Here is a 21,783-nt window from a genome sequence, read left to right on the forward strand (position 1 = left end):
TTATATATTAAAAAGGAGGAATGGAGAAGACAAGAAGAAGAAGAAGAAGAAGAAGAAGAAGAAGAAGAAGAAGAAGAAGAAGAAGAAGAAAAAGAAGAAGAAGAAGAAGAAGAAGAAGGTTTTCTGAAACAACTGCTTGCTCTTGTAATTGTTTGTCAAAATTGGCTTCTGGGCAGTGAAGAGTGGATAGTCTTTTTTCCTACTTCTTCAAACTTAATTGTAGCTATTAATTAAAATGGTAAAGAGGTTCATCTCATGTATTAACTCACTTCATTATCCTTTTTCTTTATATGATTTTGATTATTATGTAATGTATTAATTTTTTCTTTAAATTTGTTGTTGGAATATTCTTTACACCTTAATATTTGGATAATTTCTGAAAGATCATAGAATAGTAATTAGTAGCCATTTATATATACATCTGCCTCCCCAGTGATGTTCTACATGCTTGCCCAGTTACTACAACCTGTAGAAAGAAAACCCTAACCCTAATGCGCCCCCTGGCATATGTGCACATCCTAAACATGCTAAAGACTACTTGAGGAGGAATCAGATTCGGTTCTTTTTCTTGTCAAGTAAGTAGATTGCTGGTATCTATCTGCCTTTAGTCGATTGAAGAGAGAGAGAGAGAGAGAGAGAGAGAGATGGGAACGTGCATGGTGGTCTCTTTCCACCATTTTTATTTGCTTTGGACGTGCATGAAAGGGAGATTTGTCGAAGTTTCTTCGTAGTTTCTTAGCTGCACTGAGCATAAACAGTTTGAGGTGAAGTGACAGGAATGCCTTTTCTTGCTTGCTTCTGTCTGCACATTCCCTCCACATAAATAATATCAAGAAAGATATCAAATATATTTGCCTGCCTGTTTCAAAAGAAGGTCGGCACTTATCAAGAGATATCCAAGTATTCTATTGCAGGGTGTTTGTTAGTTGGATAAACCCTAAATCTGGTGAAAGTACCACAGACTTCATGCATGGTGTTGGATTTTTATACTGCAACTTGACCCAGAACGCAGTTGCAGCAAGATCTATGCATCTACGAGTATGAAGAAGAACCTATTCCAGTTCCATGAATCTTAGTTCCCGTGGTTTAAACTCGAGAACAGGCTTTAGATAAAGCGAAGGGTGCGTTTGTCTTTCCAATCATTAAAGAATCCTTATGGACTACTGGGACAATGGATGCCTTTAGATCATCTTCAATCTTGAGCCAAACACAGCATTTGCAACGTGTACATGTGTGTGTGTGTCCCTCCCCAACAGGAGACGGAAAAGGATGCCATGCCTGTTCATTCCCTCCTAAAGGCATTAATGCCTCTCTCTCTCTCTCTCTCTCTCTCTCTCTCTCTCTCTCTTCTCACAGTCTCTCTCTCGAAAGGGCATGGAGGGCTCACCAGATTCGGTCCCATAAAGAAATTGCAGGAACAATTGTGCGGTGGTGGAGAGAATAATAGAACATGGGTTTCCTTTGTGGATTCTGCAAATGATCCGCCCTTTGGGTTGCTTCTCTTTCCCTAACGCCTTTGGTGCATCTCCAATCCATCATACTTGCATATACTTTTAGGATTAGGCATAAAGACATTTAATGCTACCGATGAGCACCTTCATTGCACCGATGAACAAAACCTGGATTGAAAACAGTGGAAGAGGAATACTAAGATACATTCTTCTTCTTGCAGGATGACAGAATGCATTGCCACCTTTCAAGATTTTACTTTGCATCAAGTGGAATTAAATTGGCAATTAACCATGCAGTGATTGATTCCTTTCTCGTGAGAACCCAAAGTGTTTGTGGTGCAACTGTTCTACCAAGCAAAGTACGAAAGGTTAGTGTTCCAGTCATGCGATGCGAGGAAAGGAACAGAACAAGATATTTGACCAAAGCTTGTTTGGGTGATAATATATCAGGATGTCCTCCCTCTTTGATGATTGTGATATATCAGTTGGAAGAGCTCGTGTTCGTGTACACGTGTGCGTGCGGACCGTGATTTGATTGGGCTCAAGTATTGTTGGGCCTTCGACATGTGGGATTAAATCAGAAGATTGGGAGGCTCATCTGAGTCACATTTTCTTGCATATTTATAATATTCTTGCAAGATATGTGACGTTTCATGTGCGTGATGGAAGTCCGTCACATACATCAATTTTTGCCTGACCTATAAAACCAATCAACAAATAAGAACAAAAAAGGCATATGTACGCATGTCATAAAGGTACATAAATATATCTATATCACATCATTCGTTATTAGTTCATATCGACATGAAATTATTGTAAATTGATCTGACTACATGTGTTACTGATATATAGGTCGACAACAAGAAGCCATCAGGAGAACGGTAGCGACTACATATGTAGCATGTACTTTGAATCCTGAAATAAGCAAATGCAAAGAGTGATTATGTTTGTTTTTTTTTTTTAATCTTTGATCAAAATACCCTCAATAAAATCATAAAAAATTAATGATTATGTTTTAACTTAATTTTTTAAGATTGAATCAATTTTTTTTTTAAATGAATTGAACCATTTAACTAAATTTTTACTATTCGATTGATTCAATTAAGTGTGCTTGCTAGGTTACTCTTTTACTTTTCCAAATTACCCTCCACCTTCACCTTCACGCCTCCCACTCCATCACTTCCTCACACTCTACCTCTACCACCTCCTCCTCCTCCCACTTTGACATCACCTTCTCCGACTCCTCTCCCTCATAGCTTATTCCTCCACCTTCACCTTCTCCGACTCCTCTCCCTCTCTCTCTCTCTCTCTCTCTCGCTCTCGTCCACTTCCATCACCCCTCCTCATCCTCTTCACACTTCACCGATGTCGTCTCCTCCTCCTCCTCATCTCACTCCACCTACACCGTTATCTCATTCTCCCACTTCGTCACCTCCTCCCCGACTCCCTCTGTTATTCCAAAAAATATATTAATTTTTATATAAAAATATCCTAAATTATCCCGAAAACACTATCAAGTTCGAGTTATACTCAAATTATGTTTGAATTACACTCATTCACAAAACATACTAAACAATATATTAAATCTATATAAAAATTTTAAATTTATCATAAAATAAAATTATCTTAAATTATTCAAAATAATTGTTAGACTTAGTTAAAAATTACACTCATTCGCATAACACATTAAAAATGTATTAATTTTTATATAACATTATCATAAATTCTTCATAAAAATAATAAAAATTCTATATTTCCAATTTCTAATTTCCTATATTGACTTAATTATATTCGAATTAAAATATTTTAAATTTGATGACCTAACCTATTTTAATATTAATATTTTAAAAGATATTTTTCAAATAATTACTTATTAAAAATTACTAATTGTTTTATTTTATGATAAATTTAAAATAAATTTCTATAAAACTTAATAAATTCTTGGAATGAATGTGACTCAAATATAACCTAGATATAATTTGAATATAACGAATCCGACTGAAAAGATTCTACCTGAATCGACTTGAAAAAAAACCAAATTAACCAGATTCAATAGCATTATCACAATTTTTGGAGAAAAAAAAAATGCAACCCTTAGATTAAAAAGGATGCCATCCAACAAAAGCATATTATTAGGGGTTTTTTTTGGTAAAAATGCCCATTAATCTATTGATTAACTTTACCTATTGATAAGAATGGAAACATGACATACAAAGTTGTCATGCGTTCTAAATCTATGGGAGGCACCAATCAGGATAGCACAAGGAAACAGGAATTAAAATGCATTTGTAATGTCTTCGAACATCACACTTTGGAGAATACAAAAAGATGAACTAGCATACAAAGGAGCTGACGCTCATATCAACGAGATCTCTAAAACCAGTATGATACGTTGTGAACCACACCGACAAAAAGAGTGCACGTCTACCTCAATCCGATCAAGCTCTTTATTTGCGGTACCAACTTTGGTCAAATTAATTTCCCGAGAGTTAGAACCTATTTGTGACATCAGTGGTGGTCTAAAATCAATTTTAAAGCCAGATTATGATTGGACCTCAATAGAGGCCTCGAGGAAATGAAACTCTTGACATCATTTGTTCTTACATCAAACAAACAAATCATCCTTCTGAGACAACTCAAAAAAGTATCTTGCCAAAAAATAAATCCTTGCATGTGGTGTTCACTAGCCAAACCAAGGTGGAAAAAAAAAACAAAGAGACTAGTTGATTACCTCATTTCTTCTTACCAGCCTTGGCAGCATCTCCAGCCTTTGTCTGGATGGGGTAAAATGAGAACATCTTTAGTTAGGCGGAATAGTAGCAAGCTATATAGAACATCATAAAAGAAAAAGAAAAAACAAATTCACAGCACACCAACAAGTAACAAGCTACCATAAGACTTGTCAGTTGCTGGTCCACTGCACCTATAATAGTACAAGTCTAATACTTGATCTATCAGAAAACATTTCTAATGATGTATACTGTAAAAAGTTGAGAAGCTTGGACAGTTCACCTTCTTAACACCGCGGACCTTCTTCGCCCTGTTCTTCCTTTCCTTCATCTGCTTCCTTGATTTTTCTACCTTTTTTGCAAGCCCATTCTGTCAAAACACCATACGCAGATCAAAAATAGTTCTAAATTCACTGCAAAAAGTAAATCATAGTACTTAAACAAGAAAAACCAACAAAAGACAAGAAACAAAGTTACAAAAATAGTTGTGTTATATAGTTAAAAAATAAGCATAGTTGCACATTGTCGTCCTGCTAACAAGAAAAACATTGTCGTCCTGCTAAGTAGACAAAGACACCATAGTCAAATATAATATCCAGAGTCGAATCATGGAAATAAAAAAAATTCTGGCAGCTTTAACCATAAAATAGTGCACATTACACATAGTTACAAAATAAAACCTATATGACAGGTAAGCACCTACTCGTTTGGACATGGCATATGATCATATTATCAAGGTGACTTTTGGTCCACCAAAGGAACAACCCATTATTTTGAAAGCAAAAATCAGTGTAGCACCTCGCAAAACCTCCAGGTAAAGCGTTTTGATGAAGTGCTACCGGTCACTTGCCTGAAACGAGGCACCTTGGGTGAGCACCCGAGTGACGACGTGTCTGGGTTTGTGCCTAGTTCTGAACAAGCAAGTCACCCCCCCCCCCCCCCACCCACCCATTTTGTCTTCCAAGTGAAACCCTACATCCATTCGTCCACAGCTTCCTTTGTAGTCGCTGCCTTCGTCTGCAACTTCCCCTGCCATTGTCGCCTTCGTTCGTAGCTTGCTCCATCGCCGCCGCCTTCATCTGCAACTTTCTCTGCCATTGTTGCCTTCGTCCATAGCTTCCTCCATTGCCACCGCCTTCGTTTGCAACTTTGTTTACCACCCTCTCCTTCCCTCACCTTCCTCCATATATTTTTAATATTCTAGAACGCCTAACACCTCGAGTATTTTGGGACCTTAGCGCATAGCGCTTTTAAAAACCAAATTACCGAAAACCTAAGGAGTTACGTATGGAGATACTTCTGAACTAGTCAAGACATTCATCACGTAGCTGAGATGACTATGCCGACAACAGTTTTTAGAGAATGAAATGAGCATTCAAAAGCACAAACAAAGACACCATTTGGATCATAGTTTATAGGATAATGTAGATATATAGGTTTGGGGATTTCCATGTGATAGCTCCTATTTCTATAAAGGGAGAAAGACCTAGATAAACAATCTGATCAATTACCCTAATCTGGACGTAAAACATATCAATCCATCTTAACAACCAAATTCACCAGGTGTCCATTTCTTTGGAACAAATTCAATTAAAATTAGCAATCTTATGTTCAGTACATCAAGTATGACAAAGAATGACTAACCATGACTGCTGAATGTAAATACCAAAACAAAAAAAATACTGCAACAATCCTATGAATGATGACTTCCAGCATTACCAAGAAAAAAAATGATATGCATGTAAAAAAGTGAAAATCTAGTATGTAAGCATTACAAAAGGCTATAAGTGAAAAAGGGCAATCAAGAATGCAAATATGTTTTGCTTTGTATCTCAAGAATATTAACACTCTAGCACAAGGCATAACCTCAGGGCATGGTTGGCTATAGGGAAACATGAGAAGATGGCAACTTGTACATGATCAAAATCAACTTCCTTGGAGGAATTTAAAAGTGGAATTTAAATCATCCAACCCAAACACAAGGAAACTGCCGCCCACTTAGGAAGTGTACTTAGTTGAGCAATTTCTTGACCACGAAAGCGCCCAAGCCATATAGGACAACAATAATGTCAACTGATACGAGATAATAGAAATTCCAAAGTAGAAGGTCTTAAACGACTAAGGGCAGAAAAAACAGTTCAGTGAGCAACCACGGATCAAAACAACAAACAAGCAACTAAAATAGTTCGATGAGGCATGGATCGGAGAGATGGAGGCATACCCTAATGAGCCGATACTTGGGCTCGTACTTCTTGGCGTTCTCCACGGTGTCGTAGATCAAACCGAAGCCGGTCGACTTCCCTCCTCCAAAGTGCGTCCGGAATTTGAACACAAAGATCGTGTCGGGATCCCTCACTTCGTACAGCTTCGCCAGTTTCTCTTTCAACTCAGCCTAGAACATCACCAAGCACAGAACAAATGAATTCGACGAAAGGAAATCGGCGAACAAATCCGGGTCGATACCAAACCCTAAACGAGAGGCATCAAATGGAGAAATCGCATACCTTGGAGACATTGGCTCTTCCGGGGTGAAGGACGTCGATGACCTGAAACCGATCGAAGAAAGATCAATAAGGGATCGAGATGGGGCATTTTCCACGGAAAATCGAAGAAAAGGAGACGGCAGGAATTGATGGACCGACGAATTGCTTCCTGGAGAGGAGGCGATTGGTCATAAACTTTCTGGTCCGGATGGTGACAGCCTTCGTATCCGCCATTTTCTGTTGCTCCTGTCTACAGCGAGCGGCGACGGAGAAGAAGAAGGCGAAGCGGCTGACACATACGAAACCCTACGACGAATCAGCGTTTGCTGCTTATATAGGCGTGCCGCTCGGTGTCATGTTATTGGGCCGAGATTATGCTCATGAGCCCATAACTAAATTGGGCCATTTGTCTATGTCTTGGGTCACCTTAATGGGCCGATATTAGGCCCATATCAGTGTCATCTTTCTCGAGTTTATCTCAATTGGAATGTGTCGGTTTTTATAACATGATCTCATTGTTTTCTTGCATTAAAATGCTGAAATGTGTTTGGTTTATGGGCCAAATTATCATGTTTGTATGTAAACTTTTTCCTATGACAAGGATTGAAGATACGAATGAAATCCCTATCAAATAACATAATAAAGAAAAACTTTGATTTTTTATGGTTTAGTTGTAGCATAAGTTAAACGTTGTTATGGTATAGAAAGGTAGCAAATCCTTTTAGCAATATCACATCACTACAAGAACATTACAAATCATGCATACTATCAAAGTGAGGAATACTAATTATGTCAATGAGCCAACCTAAAACTTTGATGTTGTTATCAGGGCGAATCGACCCAAAACGTTATAAATTTTGTAGCCGCATAAATTTGAGTTTTTTTTTTTTTATCTTGTATGTGTGTCATGAACTTAATTATTTTTATTTAAAGTCATAATATTTTTATATGTCTGTTTATAAAGGATTAATCTCTTCGAAATCTTTTTTGATCTTTTAAATATATATATATATATAAGAATTCGAGTTAAAAAAAATATTTAATTTTAGATTTCATAAGTAGACATTTCAGTAAATACTCGATAGACACTATAAATTACAAATATAAACGTCATAGACTCTCTAAATGATTATACAATAAAAGATCTAGGATTATATATATCTTTTCTTAATCAAGTTGATATAATTATTAATTAAAAAGAGGAAAAAAAAATAAAAGCTCTAGTGTGAGTCTTCCACTAATATAGGTTTATCGTCACAAAAATAAAAATATTTTTTACTACTTAGATCCTAGATTAGGGAGTAACCTTATCATCACAACAAAAAAATGCATATGTGCATGCACAAGAATATTCGAAGCTGGAAAAAGAAAAAAAGAAAGAGAGAAAAGGAAATAGAAATTACTAGCATTGTTGTTCATTAGCCGCTTATTTTTTTGTTCTTTTTTTAATGTAATAAGGAAGGTAGAAGTCATCCTCATCACTAAGAAGAAAATGACTTGTTCTAATCTTAAGACAACATATTGCCAAAAAAGTGAAAATTTGAAATTGACTTGAGATCTTCTAGAAATTTGAATTATATGGATTAAGTAGCCTATATACAGAGAGAGAGAGAGAGAGAGAGAGAGAGAGAGAAGTAATGGCAACTTAGTGGTGTTATGGATCAAATAATTTAATGTTAGTGCACTAAATTGTGAGCTACTTGTGATTGATTAACATAAGAAAAGTAATGGCAACTTCTCACAAAGTAACAGTCCATTAGCCATGGGGGGTGGGCAAGCATGCAGTACAAAGTTAAAGCAACCAAAAAAGGCAAGATTTATGGTCCCAAAAGTCTTTTGCTTTCAACAAGGAACAAATATATGGACAAGTCTAATCATGTTGCTCTCATCATCAATCCACCTACTTCAATTCTCCATTCTATGTCTAGAGATTTTAAATCAGTGCAATGGCAATGAAAAGGAGACAACAGCTTTGTGAGTTCTTCAACCTCCAATTATATATTTAATGCTACATACATCATGAAGTAGAACCAACTTGAATCACATGAAAAAGCCTTGCAAATGGGGGAGCATCATTGTGTTTGATTCCCAAGAATATATATTTCCTGGAGGGGTGGTTGCACATATCCAGATGTGCATGAATGCATGATTGTTGTTTGCAACAAGAGAGGTGGAATTGGCAATGGCAAAAGAGATTTTTGCTAACTATGCATGATATTGCAAGTTTGTGTGTAGCAAAAGAACAATGCCTCCAAAGACATGAATCAACCAGGAGTCTTTGGTCAACATATAATATTATAGCTGAACAATCTCACTCTCATTTAGTATAGGTTGTCACATCCATGGATGCATCAGAAAAGATGCCTGCTTAGCCAGTAGGGTTTCTTGACATTGTCAGATCAATAAATGTTATCAGTGGAAATTATCATGTCCTTTTCCAGGATGGACAAAAGGGGTTAATGCAGAGAAAATGACTACAATACTTTTGAATTCTTGCGGCTAATGCCTGTCATTCTCTTTCGATAATGCATTTCCACTAAACACAGCTTACGACTGATAGACGAACAGCTTGTTCGAACAAGCACAAGTCTCTCAAGAACATGTTGATGCTTCAGCAAGAGTTGGTGTCTTTGAAACGGATCAAGATCTTGTTTCTCTAAATTCTACAAGCGTTTAAGAAGGCTTAAAAGCAGCAAGCAATCAAGAAATCCACGAAGGATCTGATGAACCTCGAGATGTTTGAGCCTACCATATTGTTCTTCAAGAGAGATGTGTACATGTCCTTCGTCTTCTTCTTGTTAGCGCGCGCGCGCACACATACACACATGTGCAGTAGAGCAATCCACTGTCTTGTATCCTTGTGAACGACTGTTGGCCTTATCCATTTGATATGACTTCCAATCACTTTGACACCACAAAACAGATGCCTTTGGCTTATGCGACAGTGTCTTCCCTTCCAATTATTAGAATTGTCTGATACTGCCTGGAATCTTGAAAGAAATGGAACTTCTACCAGCAGATCCTCCGAAGCAGAAGAGACAAAAGGAAATACCACAAATATTCTACTAGAATACAGAATGGAATGTTTACATGAACGAAGCTTCTCAGTGAACGCTCGGTCTATAACCAAAGCATGAAAGGAGTTCACTGTTTGATGCACCGAAGAGGGAATAAGAAAAAGGAAAACATCTAGTTATGTACACCTCCATACATACATATCTCCTTCATTACTGAAAGCAGAGTAGCTGTAAGCAGCATAGATTGCATTCTTGTCTACGTAGAATCGGTCACAGAGAACCATCGTCTCAGGCTCGCCCCATCAATGGTTGACGCCGGTAGCGCTGGAATTCCGGCGTCTTTGGAGTCCTCTGCTGAAGACGAAGCTGTTCGTAGAACCTCCTGATGAACTCCTCTGCCTTCTCATCGATATGGATGTCCACGTCGTCGTCCTCCTCCCTCGATGGGAATGGCGAGTCCGTAATCCGCAGTTGTCGCACCACCGCTGGGCTCTTCCCGAAGCTCCAGATCACCGGCGCCGGCGATGGGGATGCCACGACCGACTCGGCATCCGATAACTCGGAGTTCAGTATCTCAAATGCCTTCGCTACCGCAGCTGCATCGTAATCGTTGTCGTCGTCGTAGTAGCGGCGGCGGCGGCGGCTCTTTCGCTTGACGGCACGGAAGGAGGGGTACGCGGGCGTGTTGCTGCAGCTGAACTCCACCTCCATGGGGCTGTAGAAGGAGAGGTTGGGGTCCGTGGACCGGCACGAGAAGCCCGAGAACATGAAGCTTCTGTCCTCACGCGGGTCGTGGTGGTGGAAGGTCATGAGGTTACCGAGGGCTTTTCCGGCGATCTTGCCGCGCTCGATGAGGAGGTGGAGATCCATCATGAACTTGTCCTTGGAGAGTCCCTTCCGGAGCATGTAGAGCACCACCCTCACTACGCGCCACAGCCTCTTGGCTGCTCTGGACGGCTCCATATGGACCATGCTCAGGTACTGTCCTTTGACTTGCTTCCTTCTCTTTTCTAGAGAGAGAGAGAGGAGAAAGTAGAGAGGTTTTTGGGCTGAGAGAAAGGGTGGCAGGAGAGGAGTCCATTTATAGAGCATGGAAACCAATAAAAGAACGGTGATAATTGCCGAGGAAATCACTTGGTAGGATTAAACTTAGCAAGTCGAAGACATTATTATTAGGGTTGATTGGAGAAGGCAGCTAATTGGGCTTCTCCAAAAGGTTGGCAGCAAGGAACTGGTGACACCTATCCATCCACGTGGCAGGTAAGTAGGCCCAGACATAAATGTTGACGTGTACACCACAAAATCTGGTCTCCCAACAGAGAAAGAAAAGCATAAGAGTGACTTCATTATATTATTGGTGTGCAGCTTTTAATGCAACCATGCAATATCATACCTCTCAATGTGGATGTTGATTTCTTACCTTTCTTTTAATATTCTATTACAAATTGACATTTTTTTAGTCATTGGTTATCCAAATTTCTGGAAATTACTCAGTTCTGTCAATTTATGTCAATTTTTTTTTGGTTGAGTTAAAAAGACTTTTTTTCTTGATTTATTTCTAAATGTATCAGTTTTTAATTTTCTTATTTAATATTTTTTTCCTAATAATCTCTTTAATTATTTTTTTCCTAATATTCTAAATGGAGAAAAGGATGATACTAATATTCTAAATTAGATTAAAAATATTATATCTGAAAACAAGACATCTTCTAAGAAGAATGGCTTTTCAAACCAAAAATGCCCCAAAAAATAATTATTATTGTTTTTCTTGCCTCGTTAATTTCAGAATCTGCATGAAAACCACGTGCCGCAAACAGTAATACTCTTCTTCTCCTTCCTGCGGTCTTCTCCCCTTTCCGATCCACTGGGTGGGTGGTGGTGCTGCTCGGTGCCTGGATTCTCTGCAGCAGCCTTGTGTGCACTCCAATCAAGGTATTGGCGAGAAATACGCGTGGGAATATACCGGACCGTATTGGTGAGCAATAAACCAACAGTAAGAACTGGGACTCGGTCATTTCTTCGTATGAAAGAAATCAGCAGTTTGACATCTGACACCTTAACTTTCTGGAAAGAAGTGCAGACGATCATTGTTGTCTTGGTTGTGGATCATGAAAGAGACATCATCTAAGCTAGGTTGCAGTTATCTTATTCTCTTGATTAAGACACAGGGGAAATAACTTGGCATAGAAACCCAGCATTAACTCACAGTTCATTCGACTCCCACAGCCTGCTGCTCCATGTAAGACTCAGAAACCGATGTGAATTCTGCAGGAATATCCTCTGTTCTGAGTTCTTATCCATTAGCAAAGCAGAAGCATAGCCAAAGGGGATTCTAGCACACCTTTTCCCTGAGCAAAGCAAAACAAAAGGAAAGCATTAGTGTTCCTGAGCTGACACAAAGCATGTGAGCTCCCTTTGAACTGTTTCACTGGATTACCTAAAACTGAAGAAAGCCCCTTGTCCCAACCTAGAGAAGTGCCAGTGGATTGATTAGCCAGCATTTCTAGTCTCCCTTTCAGGTCCTTGAGGTTGGCACCACATCATATCAGAAAGCTAACAAGTTAGGTAGCTTATGATTGAGACTATAAGTTTAGTAAATATGTGCAAACTGTTGTTCAAGGAACTGATCAAGCTCACCTGATATTACAATTAGTAGTTTTCATGAAAGAAGATAGGAAACTGTGCAAAAGATAGGTTGGTTGACTATGTATGTAAGTGGTGTTCTCTCTGTCTAATGCATAATTATAAAGGTTGAGCCAAAACGTCTCCATATTTCCTACCATATTATTGCAAGAGATGCTTATAATACCTCTTGCTTAATAGTAAAAAAGTTGATCATAATTGAATGGGTAATACATGTTGTCTTGATTGTAGGCCAAGATGCACCTTCTTTGCAAGCAAAGTTGCAAGCACATCCATCTGCTCCAAAATAATATTAAGAACAAAGGGGGGGAAGGGGTCCATATCAATTATTCATTTCCCTTAGTATGTGGACTTTGGTCTTCTAGAGAGGATGGAGATGCAACAACGGCTGGTCTAAAAGAAGAGATAAGAGCGAGGAAAGAAAAAAGTTTGTGTGGTAGAGAAAAGATGGATTGTGGATTAGGCAAGTGGAAAGGCAAGAAATTATTAGAACCTCACTGTTTCTAATGAGGGCTTGTCTCGTGTGTTTTCCTTGGCACCATTCTTCCCTCTGTTTAAGATTCCTACAAAGGAGAAAGCTTTTGTGTTGTGTTGAATGAACAGCTCTAACTATATCTGAGTGGTTGTGTTCAATGAATCTGCTTTTGGATTTGTTGAGTATTAAGGAATTACTCATGGATTTGGTGATTGTGCTTCAGAAGCAGAGTAGAGAATCTCACTCCAAATTCTTACTTTCTGCTCAACTCTGAGATTCCATATATGCTGCTTCAGATTCTTGTGACAGGAAGCATGTTCATGGTAAACTGAGGCCTTGCAATTAGTCATTTGCAGTGCTTTTCTGAAGCAAGAATATAATATCAGTTGGTGATTTTGTTCCTGGATGACACAAAACCTACAGTGTGGGAATGGATTCTGCAAGTGCTACCATCAGCAGCAGCTTCAAATGATTCCCCCCTGTGCAGGCTTTCAAGGGCAAGTGAATTCAAGCTGTAGGGTGTAAGATGATACAGAGAGAGATAGTAGTTTGAAGGATGATCTTCCCATGCAAAAGAAGGCCATGTTGCCCTGCTTAGGCTGTGGCCACTGAACAGGTCATCACTAAGCCCATCAAGTGTTGTTGATTATGAAGCTATTTGCATTTAACTATTAATAGTATACTATCTTAGACAATTTTTTTTTTTTCCTTTACAAAGGCGATTTAATCGTCTACTTATATATAGAGGAATAATTATAAAAATCATCTGTTTTAAAAGGATATATATATATATATATATATATATATATATATGCAATTTTGTCTTTATTTTTGGCATAATAATCATATTTACTTGCCTAAAAGAAAGGCCAAAGATTGCTTGGGCTTGTGATGGGCCGTTAACAACTTGGATTAAGCGACGCTAATCTTGTCTTTTATTGCTTGGATTAGGGCCGTCGCATGTCGCTGCGACACTCTCGGCAATTCCCACTCCCTTTCCCCTCCCCTTCGATTTCCACGCGTCCTTGTTCCGGTCCCTCCCCGGCAGCTGCACTAGGGCTTTATTTCCGGCCCAAAAAAAGGTCCTTCACATCGACGGTACCTCCTTTCTTTCTGGTTTTTGTTGTTCGATGAAAATTCGGCAGGATATCCCTTTCGTTTGTTGAACTTGTATTCTTTCTTTCCCCTTAAATCAACAGTTGGCAAACCCTCTCCACGTTCTTTGAATGTCGAGCACAAGGAGAAGAGAATCGACCGCATATGATGGCGTGCTTGATGAAAACCCTCCGGAATCGATTTGTCAGTTCAAATCTGACACAAATACTTGCACTTTGATTGAGTTAAAGTAATTATCTCGGACAGGGCATCAGATGGGTTTCTTGGTGTATTTTTGTGGAACTCTGTGCCAATCAATAAACCAACAAGCAGTCGAGAGAGATTGATGATGATGAGCCAAGCTGTGAATTTGGCAAAAGGTGGGTCGCATTTATATATATGTTTAGATTCCATCGGTTGTTCACAGTTTGATCTTTTATCTCTGGTCTGCATGCAAATAGGTGCCAAGTTTTTGGCAGTCTGAATCATAATTAGTGATGCTGTTACATTAGAATCTTCATGAACCATGGCAAGACTCTGATGTTCTTTGTGAATTGGCTAACCTGGAATTTGCTTTGTGGGAGAAAAAACTTGTGATTTTGTGTTTCCTTTGTTTACTTTTTCTTCCTTTGGCTTCTTTCTTTCTTGGCTCTGTGGTTCTTACTCTGTAACCTTTCATCGATTTGAAATGATATATACATGTGGGGTGGGGGTTCTCCCTTCCATCTTTCTCTGAGGAAAATAAATAATAGTCTCTTTGCTGTAAAGTGATAATTAGCTTTCAGCTGGAATTCCAGCTTTCATCAGAGATTAAAAATAGCTAGAGAGAAGGTTGAACTATAAATATATGGTTTGAGGATCAATGCTGACTTCCATTTTGCTACTAAATTCATGGATAATTATTAACTGAACAAATTGAAGGCCTTTCAGGTGTTTCCTCCATAAATTATCATGGGTGCACACTCAGGTGAACTTGCTCAATCAGCAGAAGGACCATTGATATTGCTGAAGCTCGGATATCCTTCTGTTAGCCAGAGTCCAGTTTCACCACCTGGAAATATCTCAGCAAGGGGACAAGATCATCTGAGTCCTTTTTGGCAAGAGTTTGGAAGAGGTTCAGGTGAGTCAATCCATAATATGTTTACAAGATAAAGAATACAATGTTCTTGTAATTTTCTGAGTCTTTCTTCATGCATCATTAAACATGAAGTAGAAACATTAGATACTTAGTAAAGACTGTTATTGCTGTTCAATTTTACCTTCTGAAGTTATCATGGACTGGCTTAGCATAAATCACAAAACTTTAATGTTTTGAATTACTATACACAGCTTTACTTTGCAAGCAAAATGGTTGTTTCCATTATTTTTCCTACTCTAATGAAACAATCTAGATCATCCATGATACATGCAAGTTGTCTCCTCCATTGTTAAGTATCTATTTTTTTGTGCTGTGGCCACACACTACCAGCATGCCTGAATCATCCAACAGCGGATGCCACCCTTTGTACACAATAATGTATCAGCTTCTCCTTTGGGAAACACCAGCATTTGTGTAAGAGAAACCTAATCCTCCTGATAGCAACCGACTCTAGAGCTCATTGGACATCTGAACTAGATAAGGAGAGCTCACTGGGGAAGAGGATGACCCATATGCTTTGAAAACTGAAACATAGTACAGTAACACAAACAGTGCCACACACGAGAAGAGGAACCAGTGAACCAGGAGGAGCAAAGGGCCAAAGGGAAAGCGAAGGAGAGTGTGAGGGAGGAGGCAAACAAGCGTGCTTGGTGTGACTAAGACAGCACTACGAGGGAAAGGAAGAGACTGGTAGGGGTGTGGGTACAGAAAAAGGCTGCGTACGAGAGTCAATCAGATCTGGGCTCTCATGATGTCTCCCACCTTTCCCTTGTCTTCCTTTCCTTGCATATTCTCTTTGCCGAAGGCACTGAATGAAATCAGAGCCATGGCAGATTCGCAGCCTTGAACGAAGGCCATCCATGTCCAGGGTTGAACAGGCCGGAGGTCTTCGTGCTTGAGGCTTGTATAGGGTTGCAGAGTCCGCTTGTGAATCTGATGAGATGATCAGAACTTTTCTACTCACAAGCATGATGATGATGATCAGATCATGATCATCTGTCATTCCCTCTCCATGATGTGACAAGCCGTAACACATTGATAAGACATGAGTGTGTGACGCTTCAATATTTTTATTTTTCCTTCTATTTTTTTTCTTAATTGTTGGGTTCAAATATTTGTAAATAGGACAGGACACGTGAGTTTGGTTGCAGCATATGCACAGTGAGTACAAGTGTCATCCTTCTCATCCCCCCTCCCCCACCTTTCATGTGACACGCCATCACATTCAAAATTGAGTCAAGCCCCATTATCGACATTTCCCACCCAATTCAACACCCTTTCCTGTCTATATGTATTCTCGCTTCGTTTCCAACTTCTTCTCACCCATCCCTTTCTTCACGCTCGAATAGGAGAGAGAGTTAGAGAGAGAGGAGGAAAGAAAGAGATGAGGGCTTATGCTTTGCATACTCTCCTCCTGCCGCTGCTACTACTATTATCAACCCGAGCTCAAGAGCTCCAGACTCTGTTATCCATCCGATCATCCACCGACGACCCACTCCACTCCCTCTCCACCTGGAACTCTTCCACCACCTCCTTCTGCACGTGGGAAGGCCTCACGTGCGACTCTTCCTCCCGCCACGTCTCCGCCGTCCGGCTCTCCGGCAAAAACCTCTCCGGCGCGCTCCCCGCTCCGCTCCTTTCCCTCCCCTTCGTCGCCGCCGTGGACCTCTCATTCAACGGCTTCTCTGGCGTCTTCTCCTTCCCCCGCCTTGCCCCCTCCCTCCTCTACCTCAACCTCAGCAACAACAACCTCTCCGGCCCGGTCGGTTTGGTCTCCGACAGCGGTGGCGGAGGACTGTTTAGCTTGCAGGTGCTCGACCTCTCCAATAATTTCCTCACTGGGCCGATACCCGACGAAATCTTCCATCTTTCACGCCTCAAGGTCCTGGATCTTGGTGGGAATTACTTCCGAGGACGAATCCCCATCTCCATCTCCGAGCTTCGGAGCTTGCAATTCTTGACCTTGGCCTCCAATGAGCTCACCGGGCCGATCCCGGCCCAGCTCGGCGAGATCACAGCCCTCCGATGGGTGTATCTCGGGTACAACAACCTCTCCGGCGAGATCCCACCGGAGATCGGGAACCTGACGGCGCTCGAGCACCTCGACCTCGTGTACAACAATCTCACCGGAGGGATCCCCAGCTCGATCGGGAACCTGGGGAAATTACAGTACCTTTTCCTGTACCAGAACCTCTTGTCGGGCCCCATCCCACCGTCCGTTTATAATCTGACGGCCATGATCGCGTTGGACTTGAGCCAGAACCAGCTGTCCGGCGAGGTCTCGGAGGACGTAGTGCGTCTCGAGAATCTCGAGGTGCTGCACCTATTCTCGAACCGGTTCGAGGGGGCCATCCCCAGTTCGCTCGGGGCGATCCGGCAGCTCCAAGTTCTGCAGCTGTGGTCGAACCGGTTCCAGGGACCGATTCCGAGCTCGCTCGGCCTCGGAAACGACGACCTCGCCGTCCTCGACGTCTCCTCGAACAACCTCACCGGCCGGGTGCCGGAGCACCTCTGCTACTCGCTTCGTCTGGTGAAGCTCATCCTTTTCTCCAATGCACTCCACGGCGGCATCCCCCCAGGTCTGAGCCGGTGCCGCACCCTGGAGAGGATCCGGATCGAGAACAACCAGCTCTCCGGCGAGATACCGCTGGAATTCGCCCGGCTCCCCGCGGTCTACTACCTCGACGTCTCAGGGAACGGGTTCTCCGGAGAGATTAGCCGCCTGCGGTGGGAGATGCCGGCGCTGCGGATGCTGAGCCTCGCAGGAAACAAGTTCTCCGGGCCCCTGCCGGAGTCCTTCGGGGGTGACGAAATCGAGCACCTCGATCTGTCCAAGAACCAGTTCGCCGGCGGCATCCCGGCGGGATTCAGGCTGTTCACTGAACTATCGGATCTCAATCTCAGCGGTAATCGACTCTCTGGTGCGGTCCCGGAATCGATTGGCGAGTTGAAGAGGTTGGTGAGACTGGACCTCAGCAAGAACCACCTCTCCGGCGAGATCCCGACTGGCATCGCTGATCTACCGGTCCTTAGCGCCCTGGACCTGTCAGAGAACTGGTTCTCTGGAGAGATCCCGCCGAGTTTGGGCAAGACCGGCTCGCTGGTGTCGATCAACGTCTCTCACAACAGGCTCATCGGTGGTGTCCCGGCGACCGAAGCGTTTTTCTCCGTGGAGGCAGCTTCGCTGGTCGGGAACTCCGGCCTCTGCGGCGGTGGGCCCAAGACCGGTCTCCTGCCATGCGAGGCCGCCTCCGCGAAGACACCGTGGTGGTTCCCGGTCACGGTTCTGGCTGCGGCTCTTGTCATCATCTTCCTTTCCGTTATCTTGACCTTTCTAGCCAGAAAGTGGTGGCGAGGCGGAGAGTTCGAGATAAAGAAGGCGGAGACTGACAGTAACGTCGTCTGGGAGGTGCGGGTTTTCGACGGAACTTTGTCAACGGTGGAAGCCATCCTGAGGACCATCAAGAACGCCAAGAGTGGAGCTGTCAGCAACAGCGATGGTGAAGGGAGGTGGTTCACGGTCAGGGAGGTGAAGGAGGTGCCGGGGTTAGGATGGGCAGAGGTGACGAAGTTGGGCAGGTCGAGGCACCGCAACGTGGCCGGATTTGTTGCGGCATGCAGGTCGGAGAGTAGGTGGGTGTTTGTGTATGAGCCGACCGCCGGCGCGAGATGTTTGGGCGTCGCGATGAGGGATTTGAGCTGGAAGCAGCGTCATCGAGTCGCCCTCGGCGTCGCAAAGGGCCTCCGCCACCTTCACCGCTGCGGTTTACTCGGCGCAGTGCTGACGGCGGACACCGTGGTTTTGTACGGCGACGGCGAGCCTCGCCTTGTGCTCGACGTCGCCAACGTCCGTCCAGGTACCGAAAAAAACGCAATTATGCCGTAACGCGTGCTTATGACACTTGTCGGACGATAATGCCCCTAGCATCTGCTGATATTTACCATGCACGTACACCAGGGGAGGCGAGGACCGATGTCTACTACTTCGGCGTGCTGCTGGCGGAGCTACTGACCGGGCGGCGCCCCCACGACGGCGAGGAAGGAGGAGGCTCCGGAGGCGTAGTGGATTGGGCCCGCTACTGCTACCGCGAGCGCCACGTGGAGGAGTGGATCGACCCTGCGATGAGCGGACAGGTCAGCCAGCACAGAGATGAGATGATCGGAGCCATGGGTTTGGCTGTCCGGTGCACTTCGGCTGAGAGGCCATCCATGAAGGAGGCGGTGAAACTTTTGGTTGGATTAGAAGGGAAGACGTCGTCATGGCTTTCCAAGGTTACGAGAGCCACATGGATTTACTAGCTGCTGCTTGACGCATGCATGTAAATAGTACAAGTGATGAAGACAGTAAAGTCAGAGAGTTGCTTGGGGATGTTTGCATGAGTAGCTGCTAAATAATAATATGGGAAAGGTGAAGAGAGTTCACTCTCTAGGGTTCTTTGTGTGATGGGATAGATCAATCAAAGCTATGTAAAGATGTTCTTCCTTATTGAAAGCCAAGATCTTAGTTGTCATTTGACCTGTTCCAAGTGAAAGCAAAGGACTCTGCTATCAGATTGCTGCGTATCTGAGGATTTCACCAGTGTTTGGTGTAGGTTAAAACATGGAGCTTTCAGATGGTACACAAGTCTGAGAAGATTCAACAACGATATCAAAATCTATGACAATGCTGTCAGCTGCTGTCTTTTTCAGCATCTTTTTCCGAGCTGCAGAGCAGAGATTCCCTAAAGGGAGAGAAAGAAACACTGTTGACACTTCAGCTTTTATGTGTATGTCTGGTGAAAGGGAGAGAAAGAATCACTGACAGAGATTACAGGCTTTGGCAACCTAAAGAGTAATCTTTGGTTCTCCCCAATCCCCCTCCTTTCAAATATTCTTTCTGAAGCACATTTCTCCAGACTGTAAACATAGTTGGATCAATAAGATCATAGGCCTGACTTCACTCATTACATATTACCTTTCGCCTTTTGTACTTAAAGCCTTTAGTATTGTTGTTGATATTATACATAATTTATATTGAGTTTTCGTAATTATAAAAAATAAAATAATTAAATTTATTTTCTCTAAAACTATTGACAGAAAATACAGTATGTGATATCATATACTAGATTGATATAAAATCAGTAAACAAAATAGATATTTTTTTTATTTTATTCAAATTAAAACTTTAATTTTAATTTTGATCGATAATTTTTAATTAATCATTAAATAGAAAGAGAAAAGGCGTGGAGCATAAGATCATAGAGATAAAATTGAAGCGGAGATTGTCCCAAATGCTATCGAGAGAGACCCTTCATGGGTGATGATGATGACGACAACGAAGGGATAAGAAGAATAGGTAGCCTAATCGATTGCTCAAACTTAGAACAATAGGGTAGTGAGTATTTATTCGATCATCGTATGATTGAGATCAAAATAAGAGCTACTGTTAGGAGGAACAACAAGAGAAAGGGGAACAAGGGACTCAATCAAGAGATTGATGAATGCAAAAAGCGAAGACCTGCAATATAGAGAAGAAACAAGATTAGAATATACACATATCACAAGAATAAAAAAACAAAAGTGATTATTCCTTTCTCTTCATCCCCAACACAAAAAAAATATTAAGGATGAGATGTATTCCAAATCTTATGTTTTTTTTTGTTCGTTTGGGAATCCACATACAAAATCCATAATAGCATCGTCGTAAATCATGTGATAATAAATCTAGATATAAAGACCACGCATCTTAGAAATGATTCAAAGTTAAAAAATAAGCGAATAATCCCAATACAACACTCAAGAAGATATTATCATTCAATTAACGACTATGCTATGTGGGTTCAAATATAAATGTAATATGTAATTAGCTCCTCCGTAATCTCTCCTCTTAGGTGACGATTCTAGCCACCTTTGACTCCATAATTTAGGAAACCAATGCCATTTTTTCCTCACTTACCCACGCTTTATATATATATGGGTTTGCTACAGAGAGAGGAATCAGCCACACTGTTGACTCATATATTTTAGTTGCTCTTCTACCATGATGAGATCAGAAGTCGAAGCATGTGTGCCTTCCTTTCCATTCAAAAGCATGCACTTTTCTTTGCTTGCGTATCACGTTACACCGTGGCCTGATGATGCTCTGCTTCGCCTTCATCAATCCCTTGCTTTAACGATGGTGGTGAGTACAAAAGTAAGTACGTCTTAGTTCTTCCAAAGGATACCTCTTTCTTTATTCTGTTGTACTGATGTCTTCTTTGTTTCTTTTGTTGAATCTTTCTTGCTTGTTTTCAGAGCTAATGACCCCTGTTTGCTCCTTCGATTGAGGTGAGGTGAAGTGCAGACCAAGTGGAGACTGCAACTTTTAATCGCCGGTAGGATGCAGCTTCATCAACTTACACCTACTAACCCAACTCTATTGTTTGTTGTTGGCAGATCAAAGCTTCATCTCCCAGGAATAAGATATGTAAGATGTGTGAAAACATGTAGGTTTGAAATATGATAAGAATACCAGCTGGACTGTATCCTTCTCTTTTGGGATTAGAGACTTGTTTAGCCAATTATTATTGCTTGAAGATGCTTCAACCTTCGTGCATGCTTGAAAAGAAGCTTCGACTTAAAGCTAAAGGTTCAACATTCTCCTCAAAAAGGTTTAAAGGTCAGTATACTCTCCATGATTCATGTCCTCCATTAGTTTCAAGAAAATAAAAAATGTACCAAATGAAGCTTTCATCTATATAATAAGATGTACAGAGAGTTAATGTACATAACTT

General features: G+C 41.6%; 3 protein-coding genes across 3 annotated transcripts; 1 reads left to right on the plus strand and 2 right to left on the minus strand.

Moving 5' to 3' along the window:
• Nucleotides 1-3,966: 3,966 nt before the first annotated feature.
• Nucleotides 3,967-6,968, minus strand: LOC103982296 (small ribosomal subunit protein eS24z). The gene is made up of 5 exons (XM_009399187.3): nt 6,823-6,968; nt 6,685-6,726; nt 6,402-6,572; nt 4,464-4,550; nt 3,967-4,225 (listed from the first exon to the last, which is right to left on the minus strand). The coding sequence occupies exons 1-5, from the start codon at nt 6,895-6,897 to the stop codon at nt 4,184-4,186; spliced, it is 417 nt and encodes a 138-aa protein (XP_009397462.2). The 5' UTR covers nt 6,898-6,968; the 3' UTR covers nt 3,967-4,183.
• A 2,744-nt stretch (nt 6,969-9,712) lies between these two features.
• On the minus strand, nt 9,713-10,743 carry LOC103982295 (uncharacterized). Its single transcript, XM_009399186.3, has one exon. The coding sequence runs from the start codon at nt 10,650-10,652 to the stop codon at nt 9,969-9,971; it is 684 nt and encodes a 227-aa protein (XP_009397461.2). The 5' UTR covers nt 10,653-10,743; the 3' UTR covers nt 9,713-9,968.
• Nucleotides 10,744-13,761: 3,018 nt separating this feature from the next.
• LOC135671842 (leucine-rich repeat receptor-like serine/threonine-protein kinase SKM1) lies at nt 13,762-19,557 on the plus strand. The gene is made up of 4 exons (XM_065180123.1): nt 13,762-13,896; nt 13,998-14,273; nt 14,824-18,888; nt 18,990-19,557. Exons 3-4 carry the CDS (start codon nt 16,416-16,418, stop codon nt 19,328-19,330), a joined length of 2,814 nt encoding a protein of 937 aa, XP_065036195.1. The 5' UTR covers nt 13,762-13,896; nt 13,998-14,273; nt 14,824-16,415; the 3' UTR covers nt 19,331-19,557.
• The last annotated feature ends 2,226 nt before the right edge of the window (nt 19,558-21,783 follow it).

Source organism: Musa acuminata, chromosome BXJ1-4 (assembly GCF_036884655.1).
Source record: "Musa acuminata AAA Group cultivar baxijiao chromosome BXJ1-4, Cavendish_Baxijiao_AAA, whole genome shotgun sequence".
Lineage (NCBI taxonomy): Eukaryota > Viridiplantae > Streptophyta > Magnoliopsida > Zingiberales > Musaceae > Musa > Musa acuminata.